The 17,828-nt window shown below is 38.9% G+C and overlaps 1 protein-coding gene across 1 annotated transcript in view; it reads right to left on the reverse strand.

The window, feature by feature from the left end:
* Window positions 1-17,828, reverse strand: part of SCFD2 (sec1 family domain containing 2) — a 401,411-nt gene that overhangs the window by 223,766 nt on the left and 159,817 nt on the right. Inside the window, exon 5 of the mRNA XM_082630711.1 lies at window positions 5,016-5,265. Within this exon, the coding sequence (XP_082486837.1) occupies window positions 5,016-5,265 (250 nt within the window). The remainder of the gene's footprint in view (window positions 1-5,015; window positions 5,266-17,828) is intronic.

Raw genomic sequence — 17,828 nt, forward strand, 5'->3', positions numbered from 1 at the left:
ATTTCTGCTCTAAGCCTATGCTTTTTCTGACATAGCTCCCTGTATGACGATAGTCCACATTTGCACAGATCTTTGAAATGAGTGTTTTGATTTCATACTCTGAAGAAAGTTCAAATGGTTTTCCTTTGTTTTCTCTTGTGACTGCCATGCAAATACTAACATATATGGAAACTGATACTCTCTTTGAACTTAGCAGGACTGAGAAAGCACAACACTAAATGACACATTTAGGCCGTACCAATTTTCTTTTTACATCTCCCATCCCTGACACCCTGAGAGCCAACCCTTGTCATTTTGTGTGAGTAGAAAAGAGAGTTTTTGCCCACCACTCTCCCCAATAGTACCTATTAAAAAGAAAATAATACGTTGCTGTTGACTATGCTTAAGTTTTGCTTTGTTTTGCCGAACACAATTTCTCATTGCCCTTTCCATAAAAGGGAATAGAGAGAAATGAAAGAAACTATCAAAAGTAAATTTCATTTTTAACATATAAAAGGAAATATGAATTTTAAATATTGGGTAATTATTGTCGAGAGGTATTATTGAAATAGAAGGAATTTAAGTTTGCTACTCCTGTTTTAGAAAGCTAGACAACCAATAGATTTCAGTGACTAGATATAATATTTTAATTTTATAGCAATGGAGAAACAAAGAGGATACATGCACCAAAATAGGAGGTACGAGGAAACTCCTATAAGTAGCTATTATAGACAGATTCAAAAGCACAAGTAATATCTATAATATTAACCAAATATTAATTCACTGTTCAGAAAGTGAGCATGCATGGCATAAAACAATAAGTTTAAGCAAGCATAAGTTACAGAATACAATATGCAGTGGTTACGGAAGTAAGCCTGTGGCAGGTTTAGAATTCCATGTTTAAAGACAAGGGCGTGAGATCCAGAACAACTAGGTTCCAATCCTGGTTGTATCACTTAGCAGTTGAGTGATGATAACATGCTTAATTTTTAGTACAGAAGAAGTATTGATTTCTTGATTCTATCAACAGTTAAGATTAGTAAAATTACAGCATTATATAAAAAGTAGAATTCTTATCTTGATTGCTTGTTTTCAATAGTACTTTTAAACTAAATCTCATCAACCACAAAATGTCCACAAGACATAAAGTAATTTCTGCCACCCAGTAGCAAGTAAGCTGAGATTATAAATTGGAATAACATAAGTGCAACACTGTGGGAAAGTTCATGGTAAAAGCCAAACTAACCTAGTTCCATGAAAGGCTAAGCACATTTGGAAGACAATTCAATTCTTCCAGTACATACTGCGTATTCCATCCTATTCTACAAGACTGAGTCACCACTGCCTCAACACTAGCCTATTACTCCTTATCCTGAGATGTAGATTAAACATTCTCTTCAGCAGCTAACTGTAAACATAAACCCTACTTCTCAGGACCTGTGACTTTTCAACATACTTAATAAGGGGCATGTCTATACTGGCCAAGTAAAAATCTACCATCAGAAATCAAGTCCTTTTGGTGTCCACAAGGGTTGATCAATGCATGTGTGTTCCACTGGCAAGTTGACTTACGTCAAGTCTAAGTAGCACATCTTATCCACCCTGTTTGAACTGTACATCCAAAGCTAATCTAGGGCATTCTTCACAGAATTAGAACAAAAAATTTTACAATTTGTATGGAAACACAAAAGACCCCAAATAGCCAAAGCAATCTTGAGAAAGAAAAACAGAGCTGGAGGAATCAGGCCCCCTGACTTCAGACTATACTACAAAGCTACAGTAATCAAGACAGTGTGGTACTGGCACAAAAACAGAAATATACATCAATGGTACAGGATAGAAAGCCCAGAGACAAACCCACACACATATGTTCACCTAATTTATGGCAAAGGAGGCAAGAACATACAATGGAGAAAAGACAGCCTCTTCAATAAGTGGTGCTAGGAAAACTAGACAGCTACATGTAAAAAATGAAATTAGAACACTCCCTAACACCATACACAAAAATAAGCTCCAAATGGATTAAAGACCTAAATGTAAGACCGGACACTATAAAACTTTGAGAGGAAAACATAGGAAAAACACTCTTTGATATAAACCACAGCAAGATCTTTTTTGACCCACCTCCTAGAGTAATGAAAATAAAAACAAAAAATGAACAAATGGGACCTAATGAAACTTAAAAGCTTTTGCACAGCAAAGGAAACCATAAACAAGACGAAAAGACAACCCTCAGAGTGGGAGAAAATCTTTGCAAACGAAGTAACTGACAAAGGATTAATCTCCAATATATATAAACAGCTCATGGAGCTCAATATCAAAAAAACAAACAACACAATTAAAAAATGGGCAGAAGACCTAAATAGACATTTCACCAAAGAAGACATACAGATGGCCAAGAGGCATGTGAAAAGAAGCTCAACATCACTAATTATTAGAGAAATGCAAATCAAAACTACCATGAGGTATCACCTCAAACTGGTCAAAATGGCCATTATCAAAAAATCTAGAAACAATAAATGCTGGAGAGAGTGTGGTGAAAAGGGAACCCTCCTGCACTGTTGATGGGAATGTAAATTGATACAGCCACTATGGAGAACAGTATGGAGGTTCCTTAAAAAACTAAAAATAGGACTACCATATGACCCAGCAATCCCACTACTGGGCATATACCCTGAGAAAACCATAATTCAAAAAGAGTCATGTACCAAAATGTTCACTGCAGCACTATTTACAATAGCCAGGACATAGAAGCAACCTAAATGTCCATCGACAGATGAATGGATAAAGAAGATGTGACACATATATACAATGGAATATTACTCAGCCATAAAAAGAAACAAAATTGAGTTATTTGTAGTGAGGTGGATGGACCTAGAGTCTGTCATACAGAGTGAAGTCAGAAAGAGAAAAACAAATACTGTATACTAATGCATATATATGGAGTTAAAAAAATGGTACTGATGAACCTACTGTCAGGGCAGGAATAAAGACACAGACACAGAGAATGGACTTGAGGACACGAGAGGTGGGGTGGGAAGCTGGGGCGAAGTGAGAGAGTGGCATGGACATATATACACTACCAAATGTAAAATAGATAGCTAGTGGGAAGCAGCAGCATACAACAGGGAGATCAGCTCAGTGCTTTGCGACAACCTAGAGGGGTGGGAAAGGGAGGTGGAAGTGAGGCTCAAGAGGGAGGGGATACAGGGATAAATGTATGCATATGGCTGATTCACTTTGCTGTAAAACAGAAACTAACACAGCATTGTGAAGCAATTATACTCCAATAAAGATGTATAAAAAATAAATTTAAAAAAAAACCAAAGCTAATCTAGGTAGGAATATATACTTTGTATTATAAAATAAGATGTCTCCAAAATTTAAAGATACACTAAAATTTCCACAAATTCGTATTTTTTTTTTACCTTCAACTGCTAACTTTACAAATTTTCCTAATATAAACACAAATGTACAGAAGTGTTTTTAAACGTGAAATCACATTTAAAAGCAAGAAAATGCAATATCCTGAGCAACCATAAAACAGAAACCAATAAAGAATGAAATTCTGGGTCAATAAACACCTTGAGCGAATATCGAATGAACACTGACTGCTTGACCTCAATTCTCAAAATAATATAGTAACACACTAATGCTGCAGAAAGCTATCCAAACACCCTCGTTAAAACACACCATCTTTGTTGTCTGTTTCTGGAATTATGTGTGTTAAGAATAACTTCCAATTATACTCTCCTAGTGTTCAAATTGACTTTGAATCAAATCACTGTTCTAAGCTCTATATAAACCATATTAAGCCTTTCGAAGTCAATATTCATTTATAGCCAAACACACACATGGAATCACACTCAGTGCTGTACCCTAATGAAATGGGAACAACTCCCACAAGTTTTCCTTACGTAGATTTTAAGTTGGCAAGCAGGTTCTGTACTGGGCAAGGAAACGTTTCATTTCTGTGGGAAGTTCATTCGGTTTCCATCTTGTCAGGGTTTCATTTTCCATGACCAGACACAGGAAAGGTCAGCAGTGGGCACAAAGGAAAGCACACATGCACGGATGCTCAGGTGGACAGAGACACAGCCTGCTTCTGAGAAAGCTGGGTGCTCCCCCGAGGGAGGCAGGACAGGGGACAGGAGGAAAAGTCAGATGATATGTAACCTCCCTCAGCTGAGCCTTCCCCAGTGGAGAGGTCTACATGCACCCACACACGCATATCCATGAATGAATGGCAACCTGGTATGTTTTTAAAGTATTTACGTTTTACATGTAAGTTTTAATAACTTCTCACTCTCAAACAGGCCCAGGCTCAATCCACACTACTAGCAATAAGCTTTACACAAAATATAAAGAATATTGAATTTGATATGAAACAACACAAATGAATATCTCTGTAAGTTATATCACAGTTCTTACTAGAAGTGAAAATGGTTAGATTTTAGGATATTTAATTATATACTTCCCCCAAATCAACAGCCTACTTTACTGGGATGTTTGGGGATTATTTTGGATACTACCAACTAATTCAGATTCAAGATGAAATATGAGAAGTCAAAATATGAAACTATTCTTGAAAATGGCAATTTTCATCCTATAACATTGTACAACATCTTAGGGAAACAGGTTTTTTGTTATTGTTTTTAAGTTTGAAATGACAATCTCAAAGAGAATATGTCAACAGAAATCCTTTGAATAGGATGGATGCACATCATTTTATTTTTCCTTAAAGATATTACACCCTGTGAGTATTTTGCTATTTTAACAAGGCTCAGGCTCTAAGAATATGAATACTGACAAGCAACTAGAAGGCCATTTCCCTACCACTACTGGAACAACAACAACAACAAAAAACCTACAACAAAAACCTCTAATCCGACAGGCTGGGCAGCATTCATCAGGCCTCATGAAATTCTGAACAACTCCAATGAAGATGGTTACATCCCATTTCCAAATGCCTTTATTTTTAAATCTGTTTTCTGTATCGGTGACGTTTATGTCCTCTATTTTTGTTAAACACTCACCTGTGACTTTTTGCAGCAAAGGTGACAATTCAGACTCCTCACAAAAGACTTGAGCCAATGCTTTCTTCACTTTTTCTTCACCTTCACCCAGGTCTTTGTCCACTGAGAACTCTCCACTGACAGAATAAATATATATCAGGAGGACCAGCAGCTCTTCGGGGCTGTAGTCATCATTAGTCCTCTGGTTCGAAGGCTTAATCATGGGAAGCAGCTGATTTAACACAACAGACATTGTCGACTCCCCAATGCTCTGAAATAAAAGGGGGGAATAGGCACATATGTCAGTCTTGTACAAAGATGTAATTTATGCACTACATCAGCTCAAAGATAGCTTGCAAACAAGTCTGTGATGTTCACTGACTAGATTGCTTTTTATTTGTTTGTTTCTTGTCCTGGAGAGAATACTGCAGGAAATTTGGCATTAGAGCTGTTGTTTTGAAAGATCTAGTTCATAAAATGGCTGGTCAAGTTGCATACCCTTTTCTATTATCTTACATATTGCTTAAATAAATAAGAAATAAGAGCCATGTGTAAGTATTTCAGATGCTAGAAATTTTAAATAAAAATAATATATTTGTAACATATGATTAAAAATAAAAACATGCCAGCACCTATATGCTGACATTCCTTCAGAGGAATTACTTTGGATTTTATAGCATATTCTTTTAATATTCTTTAAGGTGGCAAATATTAGTCAGAATAGATTTTCTTTTTATAACAATGAAAAGTCATTTTCTGCTAAATCTGGTCAAACTGGGTAATGACACTTCAGGATATCTTTGGGTTAGTCTGAAGATAATTCACATTTAAAGTTTAAAAAAAAATGTGCTTTTAGATATTCCACCAATTTCCTGAGTGATATTTAGCAGAGAATTTCAAAATTCCTTTCATGTGATAACAGCATTGCATTACTGAGTTAGCTGCATAACTTCTAATGCACTATGCACATTTCTAGTACAAATTCTGAGGTTTTTGGTGAATAGATAAATCCCCATTTTAAACAATGTGATTTAATTCTACTTATAATCTAAAATAACCCTGTAAAATAAAACTCAACTATTTGTATTTATATTAAAATCAGGGGCCAAATGATCACGAGTTACAACTTTCATGTTATTCATTCAGAAGCATTCACTGAGCATCTACTATGTTCCAGGTACTACTCTGGGTCTGGGGAAGACAGCAGTGAACGAAACAAATCCCCTGCTATCATAGAGCTTACATTCTAATGGGGGAAAACAGACAATTTAAAGCTAAGGAAGTAAAATATATAGTATTTTAAATGGTGGTAAGAGCTACAGAGAAAAATAAAGCAGGAATGAAAGATGGGACTTAAGGGTGTGTTTATGTTGGTAAATATGCACTATTTTATTTTTTAATTTTTTAGACCATAGTCTTTTATTTATTTATTTATTTATTTATCTATCTATCTATCTATTTTTGGCTGCGTTGGGTCTTCGTTGCTGCGCGCGGGCTTTCTCTAGTTGTGGTGAGCAGGCGCTACTCTTCCTTGCGGTGCGCGGGCTTCTCATTGCACTGGCATCTCTTGTTGCGGAGCACAGGCTCTAGGTGCATGGGCTTCAGTAGTTGCAGCACATGGGCTCAGTAGTTGTGGCACACTGGCTCTAGGGCACACAGGCTTCAGTAGTTGTGGCCGCGGGCACAGTAGTTGTGGCTCACGGGCTCTAGAACACAGGCTCAGTAGTCGTGGTGCACGGGCTTCATTGCTCTGCAGCATGTGGGATCTTCCCGGACCAGGGATCGAACCCGTGTCCCCTGCATTGGCAGGCGGGTTCTTAACCATTGCGTCACCAGGGAAGTCCCTGGTGACTATTTTAAAGAGGAAAAGCCGTGTTAAGAAGGGAGTATTGGAATAAAGAAAGACCTATAGAAACTCCCTCTTTCTGAATGAAGTTGATGGCAAGCAGCTGAATGTGGTTCTGTATTGGGACAACTACCCAAAATGAGCTTTTCAAGTCATTTCCACACCTGGGAAAATCTGGACATATCATCTCAAGGTTAAGGTTCATAATTACATTTTTTGGTACACGAGAAACAGCTGTTACCATTTATTTCCACTAAAAATCTTGGATGTTCACAATGTACCAAACAAAAATAAAATGAAATGACTAAAGTACAAAAGGAAAAGAACAGAATGGAGATTTTACTGTTATGTGGTGACAAGACATGGTTTATCAAGTATAAACATACCCACTTCTCAAAGGAAATGGCTGAAAGGTTTGAAGGCATCCTAGGACTGTCCTATGGCCTCAGAAGTCTCTTGGGAGGAACTTTCAAGTGTTTGTTTTTTACTTTAAAAGCTGCCGGAAAGCAATTTAAAAGAAAGGAGCTGTGTGGCTGGCTTGTTAAAAGAAGGGCCATGGGGGCTGCAGCTTTCGCTTTTTATTTTTTACCCTATCACCAACTCCTTGGATGACATTAAACAGATTCTTTCATTGCTTTATATCCCATTTCTAAAAAGCAGGTGTATACATCAAGTATCTGTCCTATAGGAACCCTGTGATTCTTTCCCCAGAGCAAAAAGATTTTTTTTTTTTTGTGATAGTTATAAAAAGTAAAACAGGGCAGGGTAATCATCATAGTCATTTAAGAAGATTCACTCGCTAACATCTGGCCATCAGAGCATCATTTTCAAGTTGTTGATCTGTCACTGGAGAGCAAAATCCCTCCTCAGTGACAATGCAGTGGACTTCCACTGGCTAGCTCGTACCTCTGCACACCAATTTGTAAAATTACACTTTAGTCTGCTTAATGCATCCGAAGAAGTTAATAACTGAGCTGAATACAAAGCCAAGAATACTGATTAGTCTTAAAGAGGCATTAGATATTGTGGAAGTAAAGAGATTCTGTTTCAAAAAGCCAGATTCCAATCTTGACTGTTCCACTAGCTAGTATTTTAACCTCTTTGGATCTCAGTAAACTTCTTAGGATGTCTTCATCTCTAAAATTACATGATCGGACTAGAGGGTGACTGAGTTCTTAAGTCATAGTTACGCTAAGATCTCCATTTTTACTTTCTTCTCCCCCTACCTTAAAAAATTACCATTGGTGGTAGAAGGCAGTGAATCTCGCTGTTCGCTACACAGCAAAATATATCAATAAATACTTGAAAAAGAAAAGCCTTCCTATAGAAAGAAATGTAGATGCAGAAATATTGTAGATATGTGTGTAACATGGGCTGATATACGTTCACGTATTTCCTAACTCTGTCCACTGAGAAGATCTAGAAGTAGTTACATCCCAGTAGCAATGAGCACTCCAGTGGTCAGATCTTAGTTTCTAGTATCATTCTCCAATAATAGGAACCAGAGATCCTTGGAGAAATGGCTGATTCTAGGGATGGGGCAGGGAAAATACAAGAAGAACCTGGAATATCTTGTAGTGTCAGAAAGTTAGGAAGTCCTTAGAAAACAAACAAATGGGGGCATGTCAAAACGACACAAGAGACAACTGGAAGACCTCCCAGTGGTCAAAGCTGGAACGATTTGCACAAGAGAATAATTAAAGTAGTAGTAGTAATGGGTTATAACCCAAAGTATAAAATAAATATGCATCACTCCACACTGGTATGAATAAGTGGTTACATTAATGTAGGGGAAAAGAAATATTCCTTAACAGAAGAATTCCAAATAACTTACCTACATAAGATACTTCTCCTCCTGGAGACAGAACTTAATCGCCCCACCTCTTAAGTGTGAGCTGAACATGGTGACTTGCTTCTAAAAAACTGTGTATGGAAAGGGGAGGGAGGAGTGACTTTACCTTAGTCAGAGGATCAAGGTTAACATCACCAGTGATAAGTCACATTGATATCACGTGTCCCAAATATGATGTGATGAGAATGGCACTTTACTTTTGCAGTATTCTTCTCCCAAGCCCATAACCCCATGACAAAAACATCAGATAAATCCTAATTGAGGGACATTCTACAAAATGCCTGACCAGTACTCCCTCAAAACCGTCAAGGTCATGAAAAATAAGGAAAAAATGAAAAACTATCACACACCAGATGAGACTAAGGATACATAATGACTAAATGTAATGTGATATCCTGGATGGGATCCTGGAACAAAGGACATTAGAGAAAAACTAGTGAAATCAGACTGAAGTCTGGAGTTTATAATTAATAGTAATGTACCATGTTGGTTTCTTAGTTTCGACAAATGATTGAGGATACACAATAGTGTAAGATTTTAACAGTAGGGTGAGGGGTATACAGAAATTCTCTGTATTATCTTGGCAAGTTTTCGATAAATCTAAAGCTATTCTAAAATAAAACATTTATTGGAAAGGGAAGAAGAAGGGGAGGGGAGGAAGGGAAGACAGTAAGAGACAAAGCCACGTACATTTTGATCTCCTTTCTGTCAGACTGAAAATTCCAAGACAAATGATTTCAGCTCAGTATGAGGAAGAACTCCTACAACCAGAGCCAAGGTAAGAGACTGACTCAGGAAGCAACGAACTTCCCATCAAAGCAAAGGGAAGCAGGGTGATCTGGCAAGGATGAAGCAGAGAGAATCCCACGCCACCTTGGCTTAGAAGGTGAACTAGACCTTCCTAGTGCTATCCATAAAAGCATGACTCCAGACTGGATGCATACCCATCTTCTGATCTTCTCTGCTCTTAGAATGGAACCTCAACAACAAGGAAAGAAAACATCCTAGATGAAACTTCCTAGACTGAAACTTTTTTAAAGGTAAAAGAAAGAATCTGAGGTGGGTTAAAAATGAGGAGATGGGAGTAAGATTTTATGCCTGGGTTTGAATTCTGGCTGTACCACTTACTAGCTGTATGACCTTGGGTAAGTCTCAGTTTTCTCATCTATATAAAATGGAAAGAGTATCACAAAGGCCTGAATATCAAGCAGTCCCAAGCCACAGGCATTTTCATAATACTGGGACGACTGCTTAAACTACTTTGTGGTTTAAAATAGAGTAACCCCACAACGGGACAGTCTTTGTAAGGACTCAAACATAGGGGGAGGCCCTCTTTTCTGAGGGCTAATTTTAAGGAAAGCACTTTCCCTTACATTTGAGGATACACAATAATAGTTTTTGTTTCATAAGGTTATTCTAAAGATTTAATAATAGGAGTCACAAAGCACAGTGCCTGGCACATAGTCCCTGATAAATACTAACTATAACTATTGGGTTGGCCAAAAGGTTCGTTCGGTTTTTTCTACAAGATGGCTCTAGTAGCACTTAGTTTTCTTTAACTTCATTTGAAACAATTTTGTTAGACTGTATGTGACAGCTGTCATATCAGCACACATTTAAAAAAGACATCAAATTTGGTGAATTTTTGTGTAGCCATTTTGATATTGAAGATGGAAGAAAAAAGCAACATTTTTGGCACATTACGCTTTATTATTTCAGGAAAGGTAAAAACGCAACTGAAATACAAAAAAAGATTTGTGCAGCATATGGAGAAGGTGCTGTGACTGATTGAATGTGTCAAAAGTGGTTTGCAAAGTTTTGTGCTGGAGATTTCTCAGTGGACAATGCTCCACAGTTGGGTAGACCAGTTGAAGTTGATAGCGATCAAATCAAGACATTAATTGAGAACAATCAACATTATACCACACGGGAGATAGCCGACATACTCTAAATACCCAAATCAAGTGTTGAAAATCATTTGCACCAGCTTGGTTATGTTAATCGCCTTGATGTTTGGGTTCCACGTGAGTTCAGCGCAGGAAACCTTCTTGACCCTATTTCCGCATGAGATTCTCTACTTAAACATAACAAAAATGTTCCATTTTTAAAACAAATTGTGACAGGCGATGAAAAGTGGATACCGTACAATAATGTGGAACAGAAGAGATCGTGGGGCAAGTGAAATGAACCACCACCAACCACACCAAAGGCCGGTCTTCATCCAAAGAAGGTGATGTTGTGTATACGGTGGGATTGGAAGGGAGTCCTCTATTATGAGCTCCTTCCGGAAAACCAAACGAATAATTCCAACAAGCACTGCTCCCAGTTAAACCAACTGAAAGCAGCACTCAGTGAAAAGCATCCAGAATTAGTCAAGAAAAAACTCATAATCTTCCGTCAGGATAACGCAAGACCTCATGTTTCTTTGATGACCAGGCAAAAAAATGTCACAACTTGTCTGGGAAGTTCTGATTCTTCTGCCGTATTCACCAGACATTGAACCTTTGGATTTCCATTTATTTAGGTCTTTACAAAATTCTCTTAATGGAAAAAATTTCAATTACCTGGGAGACTGTAAAAGGCACCTGGAACAGTTCTTTGCTCAAAAAGATAAAAAGTTTTGGGAAGATGGAATTATGAAGTTGCCTGAAAAATAGCAGAAGGTCGTGGAACAAAAGGGTGAATACGTTGTTCAATAAAGTTCTTGGTGAAAATGAAAAAGGTGTCTTTTATTTTTACTTAAAAACCAAAGGCACTTTTTGACCAACCCAATACTACCCAACTACTACTACTACTTATTGCCTACTACCCCACTGACTCCCTTCTTACCCAGCAGAAGTGATTAAGATGTTTGGTAAGAGACTGAAATACCTTCCAGGAATAAGAAGTTAGCAGCCTCAAAGGAGGCAGGAGCGGCCTACAAATACTGGATGTGTAACCACATCTTGGAACTTAACTGCAAAGTTAGTCAAAGGTTAAAGGCAATATAAACATTATTAAACACTGCCATTAAAAAAGCACACACAGAGTAAACCACAACCAAAGGGGAAAAAATGGCTTCTTTATAAAGTACCAGGGATTAAATTTCTCATTCATTTTGATATAAATGGGCTTACTAGTAGGAGGTGGAAGACTGGAGCTGTGTCTGGAATGACAAAAACTTTTTTTAAAAGAATTCTGCAGACTGGGGCTTCTGTTATTTTTGAATGAATCCCCAGTAACTCCATACAAAAGGCCCTCTGTAAAATGCATGTTGTCTTTAGAAAAGCCAACTTTGGGGCTGAATTAAGACACCTCTGCAAAGTCAGAGTCAGTCTCTGTGCTGGCGACCTCTGCAGGCATGAGGTGCAAAGGGGCCATATGCAGTGTGGCTGCAGAGAAGGCCGGCAGCTCCACACCTGTTCCTCTGGAATGCAGAACCTGCAGACACTTAGGGGAACTCTAAGCCACTCGAAAGTGCTGCTCTGCAGAGACCCCATCTCTACAATTCCTCCAAGCTTCTGCTCAGTTAGCGGGTGCAGGCTCAAGGGATGCTGTCAGGGAGTGCCTAAGGCCCTTCTGCCCCAAATATCACTTGTGTTAATGGCCTTTGCCATTCTTGCATTAATACTTGCCACAAGGCCTTAAATTCCCATAACTAAAGCCACTCTGCTTCTTTGGGGAATGGGCTTTACATGCCCCAGGGAAAATGCAAAAATGTAACTTGGTGTGTATTAAGGATAATTAATTGCTGCTCTCATGCATTCATCAACAAATATTTATTGTGCACATACTATGTGCCAGACACAAGATTCAAGGAACTTACAGGAGAGTGGGGATAGGAGCAAACAGTCATGATGATGCAGTAAATAAGTGCTTTAATAGAGGTATTCATTTACTTTGGAAATACAGCAGAGCAACATCTAAATCCTCGAAGAGGTGGTACCTCAATTGAGTCTTAAACAATCAACATCTAATATCAGGGAGGAGCAAAGCTCTGAGAAATGAGTGATGGGATAGGATCCTTCATTCCTTCCTTCAACAACTATTTAATGCACGCTTACTAAGTGTGTGGTAGGCAGAATAACACCCCCTCAAAGAGACCTACACTCTTGTCCCCAGAACCATAAACATGTTATATTATATGACCAAAGGGACTTTGCAGATGTGATTAAAGTTACAGAACTTGAGATGGGGAGATTATCCTGCATTATCTGGGTGGGCCCAATCTAGTCATGTGGGTCCTTGAAGTAGAGAACCTTTCCTGGCTGTGGTTAGAGAGAGACGCAATGATGAAAGGTCAGAGAGAAGCACACTGCATGTTTTAAAGATGGAGGAAGGGGGACATGACCCAAGGAATGCAGGGGGCCTCTAGAAGGCAAGGAAACAGATGTCCCCTTAGAGCCTCCAGAAAGGAATGCAGTGCTGCCGTCACCTTAATTTTAGTCCAGTGAGACCAGTGTTGGACTTCTGAGCTACAAAATTATAATGTAGTAAATTTCTGTTGTTCTAAGCCACTAAGTTTGTGGTGATTTGTTACAGCAGCAATAGAAAATTGATGCAAGTGGTTTATGTGAGATAGGGCATGTGAAGCTCTGCATCAGGCCCATAGCCCAGTCAGAGAACCTGGTAAAAAGTAGGGCTCCATAAATATCTGCCCAATGACTAAACAAACAAGCAAGAGCAAGCATGAATTGGTTCCTGGGTGGTACGTATTCCATCCGTGCCACTAGGGAACCAGTGAGTGCCTTCAGGGTTGTCATAGAAAAGGAAGGCACAGAGACACACCAAATTTAAAATTTGCTACTTAATAATTTGCTCCCTAATTGGCTACTTAAATTTGCCTAGAATTAGTCCAAAATCATGCAATTGCAAAAGCCAATATTTATCAGGCTCAGGATAATCATATAGGACAGTGAGTTTCAAAGTGTGAGCCACAGACCTGAGATCCCAGAGACCTTTTCAAGAGGTCCACAAGGTCATAACTATTTTTATAAAAATATTAAGGCTTCCAACACCTGTTCTCCTCAAGATTGAGGACAATCAAAGAAAAGGGGGGATCACAACTGACCAGGAGGTCCCTCGGGTACAAATTCTTTCCATGTCCCCCGTTTCTTGTTTGTAGGAAATAGGCTTCATTCAGCCTCCTTGACCTTCCCTGAGTTCCAAAGGGCAGGTTCAAAGAATTACTAATCAGGGAAGGGAGGGAATACAGAAACAAGGGAGAAGCAGTCAAGAAACAATAGTGCAGCCTTGGGTAAGGGTCCTGGTTCCTCCTCAAAGAATATACATAACAATATCTTTGAACTCTTCTGCAGAACTAAGGCCTCCGCCCAGGTGGAGGATGGTAACTTCAGGCTGAGCACAAGATTCCTGGAGCACCACCCTGCTACCTACCTCCCCACCAACCAATCAGAAGAAAGTCACACACCCCGCAGCCCTCATCCCCAACTTTGCCTATAAAACCTTTTCCCGCAAAACCATCAGGGAGTTCAGGGTTTTTGAGCAGAAGCCACCCGTTCTCCTTGCTTGGCCCTGCAATAAACCTTTCTCTGCTCAAAAAAAAAAAAAAAAAAAAAAAGAAAGAAAAGAAAAAGAACAAACAATACTAAGGTATTCTTTGCCTTGTTGACATTTGCACTAAGAGTACAAACATAATGGTGGGTAACAGTGCTGGTACCTTAACACAGGTCACGGAGAGAGGCTCCAAACTGTGATGACATTGCAGTTTTGAACACTGTGCTATGTACCCACAGCTGGAATGTTTTAAAAAGCCCGTTTCACTTAAGAGTGCTCTCAATGAAGCAGTGAAAATTATTAATCGTACAAAATCTCAAAGCTTAAATAAATGTCTCTTTAATATTCTGTGTAACAAAATAGGAACTATGCCTAAAGTGCTTCTGTTATATACTAAAGTACAATGGTTATTTTGAGGAAAAGAATTCGTGCAAGTATTTGAGTCATAAACTGAATTGTTGCTCTCGTGCAATATCATTGTTACTTGAAAAAAATTTCAGATAGAGAAATTATAATTAAAACTTGGGTATTTGACAAACATTTTCTCAAAAATGAACAAAGTGAGCCTGTTTCTTCCAGGAAAACAATGGACATATTTATTGCCAATGATGAAATTCTGGCTTTTAAATTAAAATTCAGTTTTTGGAAAACTTGTATCTGCCACTGCCAGATTCTCTATACTTAAAGACATCTCCGACAACATCTACGGTGACATTAAATATGTGATTTTTTTCTTTGAATTGCATACTGAAATGTGTCAACGTTTGGAAGATCTGCATACTTCAGTGAGCCAATGTTGTACAAATGACCCATGCATGATGTAAGGAAATCAGGCATAGGCAAAAGATCCATGCAAAATGCAGGATAGACAAGTGGATTTTAATGTAAAAGAGTACAGAAAGCTTACTGATATGCTTTCCAATTCCACATTACAAATTACCTTTAAGAAATTACTACTTGTAGAGTCAACGTATGGTATCAAAACACAATATGTGCAAACATGAAAAGGCGATCAAAATATTCCTCCCTTTTCCAACTATGTATCTGCATGAGGCTGGATTTTCTTCAAATATTACTTCAACCGAAACAACATATGGCAGCATATTGAATGAGGAGGCAAACACAAGAACCCAGCTGTTTTCTCTTCAGGGAGACATTAAAGAGATTTGCAAAACTATAAACCAATGCTATTCTCACTTTTCTTTTTTTTTTTTTTTTTTAAGTTCCCCAAATACCCTGTTAGAATTTTTTTTTTTTAATTTTATTTATTTTTGGCTGTGTTGGGTCTTCGTTTCTGTGCGAGGGCTTTCTCTAGTTGTGGCGAGCGGGGGCCACTCTTCATTGCTGTGCGCAGGCCTCTCACTGTCGTGGCCTCTCTTGTTGCGGAGCACAGGCTCCAGATGCGCAGGCTCAGTAGTTGTGGCTCACGGGCCCAGTTGCTCCGCGGCATGTGGGATCTTCCCAGACCAGGGCTCGAACCCGTGTCCCCTGCATTGGCAGGCAGATTCTCAACCACTGCGCCACCAGGGAAACCCCATTCTCACTTTTCTGTTTGTTTGTTTTGGGAACACAGTTCTTCTTCATAAAATGTATTATTTATGTTAGCTTGTAACAGGCTTGTTATTATTATTATTATTATTATTTTATTTATTTATTTTTTTGCAGTACGCAGGCCTCTCACTGTTGTGGTCTCTCCCGTTGCGGAGCACAGGCTCCGGACACGCAGGCTCAGCGGTCATGGCTCACGGGCCCAGCCGTCCCGCGGCATGTGGGATCTTCCCGGACCGGGGCACGAACCCACGTCCCCTGCATCGGTAGGTGGACTCTCAACCACTGTGCCACCAGGGAAGCCCGGCTTGTTATTATTTTTAAAGGAATTGATAAATAAATATTTTAAACTACTCTCAGTTTTAATTTCTACTATAGTAAATACTAATATTTACTGATTTAAGGATGTCACATCCTAAAAAGAAAGCTCATTATTTTCTACAGTCTTTCCCCCTTCTCATGCAACATAGGTCCTTTAAATCAGAGCTTCTCAAAATTTAATGTGCATGTGGATTACCTGGGGCTCTTGTTAAATGCAGATGCTAATTGACTAGGTTTGGGGATAGGGCTTGAATATTCTGTATGCCTAATAAGTTGTCAGGTGATACCAGTGCTGCTGGCCAGTGGACCACATTCTGAGTGGCATCTGGACTGGATCACTCAACAATTTCTAGACTGCAGTGTGTATGGGAAATAAACCATCCTGTTTGAGTCACTGTATTTGTGGATTCTCACCTTAATCTGAATACTGACTAATATAACTCATAAATCTACATCTCTAGCCAAATTTCTCTCCTTTTCTTGCTGCCCCTACAGTCAACTGCGTATTGGACATCTCCACTTGTATTGAATATATCTCATCTGCAAATATAATTCAACATGTCTAGAACTGATATGAAGATTTTTACCCCACTATCTGGTCTGCAGTCTGTATACCATACTGTTGTGTGATACTATCATTCTTCCAATTGAACAAGGCAGAAACTTGGAGTCTATCACAGCTTTCCCTCGTCCCTGCCACATCAAATCAGCCACCAAGTCCTGATGATTTTATATATGCCTTCCTCTACCGCCTAGGTTGCAACTACTATTATCTCTAGTCATGATTTATCTCATTCTGAACCAAAAATTTGATCTCCTTAAAGTTACTTCATGGTTTCCACTGGCTTCAAGATAAAGCTTTTATAGGACACATGCATTTCTTATAGCTTTGTGGCCCTAATTAACTGTTCAGCCTCATCCATCATGAATCCTTTCCTTACAGGCTACATTTCAGTTTTGCTGAACTACTTGCATTTGCCTCTGTGCTTTTGTACATGCTTATATCCCTGCCTAGAATATTTTTCCCTCCTTTCCACCTGGTCTCACAATTCAACTAAAACATTATCTCCCCTGACTTTCCCTGTGTGTTAAGTGCGCCTACTTTGTGATCCCTGAAAAGTCTCTACTTCCCTCTACCATGGCTCTTATCACCCTGAATTTAATTGTTTATTCATTAAATTGTTTATTCATTAAACATCTAGCCCCCTTCTAAGACTGAAAAATTCTTGATGGCAAGAAACACATCTTACTCCTAATGGTATCTCCAGCTCAGTCCTTTGAACATAGCTCAAAAGTATACTCATCTCTACAATGAAGTAGTTGACATCAGAAAAAGAGAAATGAACATTTACAAGGATATAATTATGATTATTTCATTTAATCCTCCTGATTACCCTGTAACATTGGGCATTATTATTTCAGAGGAAGAAACTGAGGTTGAGAAAGGTGACTTGTCAAGCGCGTCAGCTGGTGAATAGTTGAGCTGGGATCCAACTTAAGACTGTCTTTCTCCAAAACCTACATCTGATCCACTATACATTTCCTCTCCAGTGCTTCCCAGTCAGAGGGAAATCAGAGTTTGTGGGGAAGGGGAATCCAGAGCCTTGAGACAGGCTATGATGCTAGGATTCTGACAGGGACAAATCACCAAGGGAACTCAGCAAATAAGATAAATCAGACAGAGCAAGAGCAGCAGTAGACCAACTTAGCATGTCAGAGGCGATCTACTGACTTGCAGATCTTTAGAGTCCCCAAGTAAGGTAGATGACTG

The sequence above is a fragment of the Mesoplodon mirus genome (assembly GCF_964341445.2).
Source record: "Mesoplodon mirus genome assembly, chromosome: 2".
In the NCBI taxonomy this organism is placed as follows: domain Eukaryota; kingdom Metazoa; phylum Chordata; class Mammalia; order Artiodactyla; family Ziphiidae; genus Mesoplodon; species Mesoplodon mirus.